Source organism: Ctenocephalides felis, unplaced genomic scaffold (assembly GCF_003426905.1).
Source record: "Ctenocephalides felis isolate EL2017-DRISC unplaced genomic scaffold, ASM342690v1 CF-g0.4_SCAFFOLD_00845, whole genome shotgun sequence".
Classification (NCBI taxonomy): Eukaryota; Metazoa; Arthropoda; class Insecta; order Siphonaptera; family Pulicidae; genus Ctenocephalides; species Ctenocephalides felis.
This window is the reverse complement of record NW_020536999.1, coordinates 47,953,539-47,962,765: the sequence shown is the minus strand read 5'-3', so window position 1 is coordinate 47,962,765 and position 9,227 is coordinate 47,953,539. Positions and strand designations below refer to the sequence as shown.

The window sequence follows — 9,227 nt, the reverse complement described above, 5'->3', positions numbered from 1 at the left end:
CATTATTTTTTAGTAGAACAGAGTAGGATTCAATGGGACTCATTGCCGCCGATGGGACTGATACACTTCTTGAGTTGAGTGTCACAATGACATTTACGTTAACGCTATGAATGTTGGTTTTACATTTTTTTACTTTAAAGTTTAATATATTTTTATTTGTTTTTATTCCGGGTTATTTTTCTATATCATAAGTATTTTTATAAAATTTTATAATGTGTGATCGAGTTATTGTTTTAATTGATATGGACTGCTTTTATTGTCAAGTGGAAGAAACATTAAACCCAGATATTAAGGGTAAACCTATAGCGGTTGTACAATATAACGCGTGGAGAGGCGGAGGGTAATTTTAGTAATTAAGTTCCAAATAATACATTTAATGAAATGATCAGAATAATTGCAGTAAACTATCCTGCACGAGCAAAAGGAGTAAAAAGAGGTATGCGAGGAGATGAGGCACAAGCTCTATGCCCAGATATAGCATTACCTCGTGTACCGAATAAAAATCAAAAGGCTGATACAACCAGGAATGTCAACATATAATGAATATTTTTCAGTCATTAATAATTGAATGTAATAAGCTGTTAATAATTACTTATAGATATAGAGAAGCTGGTAAACAAGTAGCTGATGTTTTACAAACATTCACACCTCTTCTGGAAAGAGCCAGTGTTGATGAAGCATATTTAGACATAACAGATAATGTAATAATTAATATAAATTTAAATAATTACTTTGGAATAACACTTCAAATATTTTTAAAGATTAAGAAATGGCTTTCAAATGAAAAAGGAAAAGTCACAGAGAAACATTTATTCAATACATTTGCTGTGGGCTATGAAACTATACAGGATTTTCTGGAAAATATCTATACAGAAGATGAAACATTAACTAATGAACAATCTTTGAAACTGGCTATTGGTGCTTCGATTGCTAATGATATTAGATTAGCAGTTCTACAAAAAACAGGTGTTTTTATATCTTTATTTTATTGTTATTGTAATTTACAATATGAATAAAATTCATTCTAAATACTTTTTATAGGATATGAATGCAGTGCAGGAATAGCCCACAATAAGACTTTAGCAAAATTAGTTTGTGGTTTAAATAAGCCAAACAAACAAACAATTTTACCCCATGATAATATTCAGGATTTCTATAAGTAATAACATAAAAAGATAACTGTTTTACTTATGTTCAAATAATACAATTCAATCATTCAATTCAGAACATTGCCTATTACAAAGATAAGAAGTTTAGGAGGAAAGTTTGGCGAACATGTCTGCAGTAGCCTCAATATTCAATATATGTCTGAATTATTTGCGTATTCTGAAAAACAATTGCAAAACAGATTTTCTGATAAATACGGGTTTGTGTGAAATAATTTATATATGTATAGATCTAAATATGTAGATTTTAACATTATTATTGCATTATGACATTTCAGTTCTTGGCTATACAATATTGCACGAGGTTTTGATAATGAGCCTGTGGTACAGAGATTAACAGCAAAAAGTATAGGTTGCAGTAAAAATTTTCCTGGAAGAAATTCTATTACAACAGTGACTGCATTAAGACATTGGTTACATGAATTAGCAAATGAAGTATCTGAAAGGTAAAGAAATGAAAAATCAAATTTAGCACAATTGTATTAAGTTGCAATTAATTATTGCAGGTTAGAAAAAGATGAAACTGAGAACTTGCGAAGAGCTCAGCAGTTAATTATAAATTTTACCCTAGAAATAAATAAACGAGATACTAGCAATTCAAGAACAACTCGATTAACATCATATGACTCAGATCACATTGCGACACAGAGCATAGATGTTATATGTAATTATTCCAATCTTTTGGATAAAAATTCTGAAAAATTTTGCTACCAATAAAACATTTGGGTTTGCATGCTGGCAAATTTGTAACGAAAAACGATAATGGTGTTAGTATAACATCATTTTTTAATAAAATTGATACTAATAAAACAAAAGTGCTAAATAATACAGAGGATATAATAAATAAAACTTCTGTGCCTAATGATACTATAAAAAATAAGAAAGAAGATAAGTACATAGATTCATTTTTCTTGAAGAATAATAATCAAAATGATGATAAGCATAAGATTAAAAATAAAGATATAATAAAGGACTTATGTGAAAATGATAGGAGTACAAATAATGTAGAAAAAGTTGAATGTGAAAATACAAAATCTATTAACATTAATCAATGTGATAATGTTTCTGAGTCAATTGAATGTCAAATATTACAAGAGAAATTGTATGAAAATGTTGTGCAGGAAGATGACAATACGACCAAAAAAGAAATTGTTGATATCTCTTCGTCTTCATTTTTCCTGAAATGTTATCAACAAAATATTCAAGAATTGGAAAATGATGTCAAACATGCTGAACCAGCAATTCTAGTTGATGATAAACCAAGTTGTTCTAAAACAAGTAAAATTGAATTAATTTTACCTCAAGCAAATACTTCTTTTCATAGTGATGATTCATATTCGTCCACTTATGAATTAGAAAGTATATTAAAGAAAGATTGTTCTGACCCTGATTCATCGGTTACTTCAAGGACAAATACAGTTTCAAATAATGAGCATGAGCAGCAAACTTCTTACATTGATGATTATGAACTAGCTCTAAGACTTTCAAAAGAAGAATTTGGCAGAGGGCTTCAAAAGTGTGAAGAGTGTGGTAAAGATGTTTTAGATATGGTAACTCATATGGATCGACATTTAGCTTTGAAAATATCAAATCAACAAAGAGAAGAATTTCGTTTACAACAAAAACAAAATTTTTCACCTGCATGTCCAAATAAAGAACCTAAGAATTTGATTAAGAAGCGCAAGAAAGGTGCTAGTGGCATTGAGAATAAAGGAAAAAAAACGAAATCAATAATTTCCTTTTTTAATAAAGATTAAGATTAGATATAATTTAGTTATTTCTAAAAACTATAAAAAATGTTAAAAATAATGTTCAATTAAAATCTCATAAACCCAGTAAATAACTTTTTATTCTCAGCATATAATTATTAGAATAATTGGATAAATAATTTTGTACTAAAAAAGAAACAATATAATACATTAACAGGTAACTAAAATTTCATTGACTGCAGAAAAAAACTCGTATAAATATCACTATGAATAAATGTAAAGAAATATCACGACTTGATATGAGGTAAGAACTTTAAATATTTAAAAGTGCTGTCTCTTTAAATATAAACATAACTTTCTTAACGCTTTGTGCATACTGTTTGCGATTGTCATAGGTTAGGTGAATCATTATTATTTATGATTATTATATTGTCTAGGAGGTGAATTGTCAAGTTAACAGATTTCAGACCACTTCATTGTTTTTCAAAATACAAGGCATAGATAAATAAACATGGATTGGATACAGAGTACACAAAACGCGTTTTAATCACGATGGAAACTCAGCTTTTTTATTGTGGTTGTGTTAGCCGCACTGTTTTATTCTCATTTCTCTGATCCCAAGACTCAAGACATTTGAATTTGACAGTATCACAATGTCACTAAATTATTTTTTCATTTTTAGTGTAATTTTCGTGTTATGTTATATTTCTGTGTCAAGTGAACAACTAGAAGAAGAAAATGAAAATGGAAGATATACGATAGAAGGCAAAGTATTTTTACCGGAAAATTCTCAAAATGACTGGCAATCCAGTACCAAAATATTGGTGAACGGGGGCTTATATAGAGGGTTTTTGAAAGAAGACGGCACCTTTGTTATAAGTAATGTTCCATCTGGATCTTACGTATTGGAAGCAGTTAACTCAAATTATATGTATGAGCCTGTTAGAGTAGAAATTAACTCTAAAGGAAAATTCAGAGCACGCAAAGTGAATCACATACAAACATCTCAAGTCATACAAGTGCCATACCCTTTAAGATTAAAGACATTAGGAAAATTCAGATATTTTCAAGTAAGGGAACAATGGAAAATTACTGATTTCCTATTCAATCCTATGATTTTAATGATGGTGTTGCCATTATTATTAATCATGGTTTTACCGAAAATGATGAATGATCCTGAAACTAAAAAGGAAATGGAGCAACTCAGCAGCTTCACAAAGATGTCTGATATGCCAGAAATGTCAGAAGTCATTACGTCTTTTTTGAACCGAGGACAACCATCTAAAACAAAGGCAGTGAAAGAAAAGAAAAAGCGTCAATGATTTTTAGAGGTACATTGCTCATATATATACTTTGTATATAAATATTTATAATAATGTTAAATTATTGTTTGAAATTATGTATTAATAAATCAGGAATACAAAAGCATTTATAAATTCTCTTATCAAAAACATTGCTTGCATGATCAAACCTACAATGTGTGTATGTATATATACACACTAACGATTTTAACACAATCACTCAGCACAATAAAAGCAATAATTCAGATATTTCGTACATCATAATATTAAATAAATGCTAGCAAGCTTTTCTACAATTTTGATTTATAGCTAAATATCACAAATACTACATATTTTTTATTTTAGAATAGTGAAGAACATATCACTATATTTGTCAAATTGCCATTGATGACTCTATGTAACAAGTACGTTGGGTGCTGTTACTTTAATTAATAAGTATTATTCAAAAGAAAATAAGTTTGTCATATTTCACTATAAAGAATCACAATTTTGTATCTAAAGTATCTAAAAGCAATATGCATGTGAAAGTCCTTTAAAGCAACAATTATATTTTGATTATCTTTAAGATATGAACACTTTGAGCTATAGATATGATTTTTTAAATTATTTAACACTCAATTTGTTGAATTTCTAATTTTTATCACATACATTCTAATACTGTTTATCACTTGTTACAATGAAATTCACTATTGAAAAGCTAGTTTCATCTAAGATGAATTAAATTGCGTTAAATAGTATCAAACTGTAGTACCATTTTCTAAAGACAATGCCAGAATCGACCTCAAGATTAACAAAAGAGAATTTAATATTTCATTGATGACAATGTTTCAAAATTAATTACAAAACAAAATTTAAACTACAAAAAATTCTGTAAGTCTAATAAATGGCATATTGGCATATTATTGGAAAATGCTACTAGAAAAAAATACAAACAATTGAGATCCAAAAATTAAATAACATTCACACTATCTTCTTTTACTAGATTGTGATGTTTTGAATGTCAATGAATATCATTTATTTCGGCCAGTCATATCCATATAATCGTCTTCCTAAAATCAATGATGTACAAATATTTGTATTAATACATAAATGTGCATAGAAATATATTAGTAGAAACTATATATAAAATCTAAAAATACCTGCAGAAGATTTGTTTCAATTCGTGGGGACATTGCAACATATTCACATTCATTGATTTCACTTTCTAGAAATATTTCTTGCATGTGATTAAGATTAGGTTCCTCCGCTACAATTCTATGATTTTCCGTAGAACTTGATAGAGTATCTAAATTATAGTATAAAGATTCAGCTAGTTTTAAGTTTTTGGTAAATAATGATGATTCACATGTTTCGTGAAGAATAGGATCTACTAAAAAATCAGTCTTTGGTGGTGTTTTAGAAATGCAGTCTAATAATTCGCAACTTCTAATGCTATTTTTTGATTCTAATGTTTTAGTTATATCACAATCAAGAACTTCACAACTTCTAGATGTTTCTTTATTAAATTCATCAACAATTGATACTTTCTGTCTGCTTTTGCTGATATTAAGAGATCGTGGCAATGAGTTATAAAAATAACTTCTAGATTTGGGGCTACTGTCATTCTCATTGTAGCCCTTTCTTATTAAATAATTTAACTTATTTTTAATTGGCGTTAAATCAAAACGATTTTTTGTTTTCTTTGTCATATCACAGTTATTGGGTAGACCAATCTTAGTTTCTAAATAAATTTGAGATTGTCTTAAATCTTTCTGTGGTTCCGTATTACATCTAGGAATTTGATTTACTTCTTCAGCTATTTGTTTGGAATATGAGTTATTCAAACAAAAATTACTTTGTATTTGTGCTTCATTTAAAGAGCTCACTGATAGTTTTCTTAGTGAATGAACTTTAAAATCTACTGGAGAACTTTTACAGCAATTTTCATTCAGAAAATGATTATTAAAATTATGCACTGATCTTGCAGTAACTGGAGTAGAGCAATTGCAATCATCACAATCCTCAATTCCGTCATCACTCATGCTACAAGTATAATTATTTAAGTTAGACGAAAATACATGTAAGAACAGATGGCATGAAAATCTTATCAATATATCAAGCATAAACTTTTACCTTGTTTGGCTAATGTATCTTCGCCTTGGTGGCAATGGAGGTGGCATGTATACAGGTTCTTCATATAATGCGCTCAAAGTCTGGCTAGTTTGCATTGGAGATTGTTCTAAGATTTCTTCATAAACACCGGATGCTATAGATATTCCCGACTCTCTTCTTGGATTACTATACATGGAAGAAAGAGAACGTACAGAATCTATAAAATAAGAATTCTATTCAGAGTTGCTTACATTACTGAGATCGCTGACAAATCTTTTTTGATTAAAACTTCATCAGTATTACTTTCTACTTTGTTTGCTATTTCCAATTTGTCCAATGTTATTGTCGCTGGCTAGAATCATAAAACATGAATTTACAACATAATTCATAAAGAATTGTAGGAAAGAAAAAGTATATATCCAAATAAAATGTAATTACTTTATCATTCAAAACTGCTGTAGTGTCATCAGGTGATGAAGATAAAACTATGTCATATTCTAGTTTGTCATCAAATGTTAAAACTGAATTACCTTCAGGTGGACTGCAAGAACTCCAACCTAAATCATTATGTAAATATAATGAATGAAAACCATCATATCTTTGTTATGATTTTTTTTTTTTGTTACCTGAATCTTGATCAATATCGCAATATCCACAAAGATCACCTTCACTTCGGCTTATACGATGGCAATGCAATGAAGCAGTTGAATTGCCAAAAACTTCATCATCTGTATTAGAATTAATGTTGTGGTAATTCAATATATTATTTGTCAATACTTTGTTATTTGCCATAGAACTTTGTTTAGATATTGATAGTTTAGTGGTTAAAATTATATTACACTGGATCATAATCGCATGAAGAAGTTTGGGAGCTTCCGTACAAAATATCAATAGTTGTCCAATACCATTTGAAAATAATCTGTTGATAACTTCCTAGTTTAAAATTTAAACATTTAACTTATAGTTTATTTTCACGTCACTTACTCAGTAGTATGAATAACACATATTTTCCTTTCATCTATTCCACCTCTTTTCCCGCTAAGATGGCAATGTTTCACATGAGACCATAAAATAGAAATATCTGAATGGCTATTAATTTGGTTATTTTTATTAGGCTGATAAAAGTGGAGACCTGTTTCATTTACAATCATTTTGCCATAAATTCCCAAAAATCCAGCAGCCCTTGAGTGGGCATTATCTATTATTGAAAATTTGTAAGATAAACTTCTTTCTGGAACTTATAAAATGAAATATTATAAATATCATATAGTACTTTTATCATATGATTATTTTAAATAAATAATACCACTAATGGTTAAATCTTGTTTATAGTTCAATGCAGCTCTTACTGCATACATCCATTCTTGACTATTTGTTTCAGAACAACCTGCTAAATACATTATAGCCTTATGGCTTTTTGAGTCTAAAAACAGCCCAAAGGCAAAAGGTTTAGTTCTAGAATCTGTTCTATAGCAGACACAGGTATCAGGAATAAGCACAGAATGCATCGGAATTGCCATAATTCCAGGTATTGGATTTGAATTGTGTATAATCAGTTCTAAACCAGTAGTTGAACTTTTCAAATTGCACCATTGTTTTTTCCAAGCCTGAAATATCGATCACATATAAATGATCGGATTTAAACTAGGACATGATTGAAATTAAATTTAAAAATTATGAACAAAATATTAATGGTTCAAGGCAATATTTAGTTTAGTGTTAGCATGAAGCTGAACAAAGATAGATGAATGTAAATTTATTTTTATGAAAACACATTACAACGTAATTATGTCATAAAATATTTAATAGATCAATATTTTGTGAAAAATTAATAATTGACATTATGGGTTAATGTGAAGTTATTATATGTTGATGTGAAGTAACGTTTATATTGCTTAGCCTTTATCCGTGGGAATGTCAATATAATAAAGTTCAATTGCATATTTTTTCTAATCTAAATAAAAATGAAATCAAAATATGTTATTTGACTGAAGTTCAAATAATAATGTGGTATTATTTCAATTAAATATTTAGGAAAACCTTCTACCTTCCATGGTGTAAATCCTCGTTTTCGTACTTTTGCAGTTATTTTAACTTCTAATAATCCAAACATTATTGTCATCGATTTTACCATTATTGAATCAAACGACAAAATAAATTAATAATCATTTTTGTAATCTTTCTCTAAGTCAGTCCTTCTCCTCATAATTAAATTTGTTTTTATACCCATAAGTCGTAGTTTAAAATAATAGAAATTCTCTGAATAAAATCGTATTTGAAGCTAAATAAATGTTTACAGAATATAAAATATAAACACACCCACGTCAAGATATTACCGCCCATGGCAACGTCTACATTGACATAAAAGTAACCCGGGCAACCCAGCTTGTAAAGTAACCCACAGTCCCACAGATGCCCAGATCAAAAAGCTAAGTATCCATTGAGGAAGAATAATCATTTATGGCTCATTTTAATCATAATCATATATTTTGGATAATATTGAGATAAAAGCATTTAAATAGTTAGATTTTCTAACTACCGTTCGTTTGTCTTTACTTTAATGGAAGCAAATATTTGCAAACATTCCTGTTTAGTTTCTGTATTCTGTGTGACAAGTGGTGACAGGTATGTATTAAAATTATTATTATTATTATTAAATGATATATGTTTTTTAAAAAGTAAATTGAAACAGAAAAGTAGTATTTAAATATTTACATTTATATAAATGTAGGACAAGCTCTCCAACAGATATTATAATATTAAACATTAAATTAATTATAACTGTCACTGAGTACGCTTAGAGCGTTCAAGGTGGTGAGATAGTGAACTAACGGTGCGGTCGGCAACTAGATCCTTTTATGTTTACTTATCTATGACTAGATCTGTCAAATCGACGGTTTTGATTTGCTCTATCCTAGACAATATTTCATTTACTGTCAAAAGTTCGTTAAAAGGCAAAG

At 28.8% G+C, this 9,227-nt stretch overlaps 3 protein-coding genes across 4 annotated transcripts; 2 read left to right on the top strand and 1 right to left on the bottom strand.

The window, feature by feature from the left end:
- The first annotated feature begins 66 nt into the window (after nt 1-66).
- Nucleotides 67-1,920, top strand: LOC113374505 (DNA polymerase eta). 2 transcript variants are annotated; one of them, XM_026614525.1, is made up of 8 exons: nt 67-340; nt 390-524; nt 599-701; nt 762-966; nt 1,042-1,159; nt 1,226-1,366; nt 1,445-1,612; nt 1,673-1,920. In XM_026614525.1, exons 1-8 carry the CDS (start codon nt 213-215, stop codon nt 1,881-1,883), a joined length of 1,209 nt encoding a protein of 402 aa, XP_026470310.1. In that variant the 5' UTR covers nt 67-212; the 3' UTR covers nt 1,884-1,920. The 2 variants fall into 2 exon arrangements, with proteins under 2 accessions (XP_026470310.1, XP_026470311.1); XM_026614526.1 differs by having other exon boundaries at nt 201-340; nt 401-525; nt 600-701.
- Nucleotides 1,921-3,454: 1,534 nt separating this feature from the next.
- LOC113363290 (ER membrane protein complex subunit 7) lies at nt 3,455-4,296 on the top strand. Its single transcript, XM_026605781.1, has one exon. It carries the CDS (start codon nt 3,529-3,531, stop codon nt 4,195-4,197), a length of 669 nt encoding a protein of 222 aa, XP_026461566.1. The 5' UTR covers nt 3,455-3,528; the 3' UTR covers nt 4,198-4,296.
- An 860-nt stretch (nt 4,297-5,156) lies between these two features.
- Nucleotides 5,157-8,605, bottom strand: LOC113363214. The gene is made up of 9 exons (XM_026605697.1): nt 8,315-8,605; nt 7,574-7,874; nt 7,252-7,504; nt 6,894-7,186; nt 6,706-6,824; nt 6,519-6,619; nt 6,289-6,453; nt 5,316-6,198; nt 5,157-5,225 (listed from the first exon to the last, which is right to left on the bottom strand). The coding sequence occupies exons 1-9, from the start codon at nt 8,399-8,401 to the stop codon at nt 5,187-5,189; spliced, it is 2,241 nt and encodes a 746-aa protein (XP_026461482.1). The 5' UTR covers nt 8,402-8,605; the 3' UTR covers nt 5,157-5,186.
- Between the last annotated feature and the right edge of the window lie 622 nt (nt 8,606-9,227).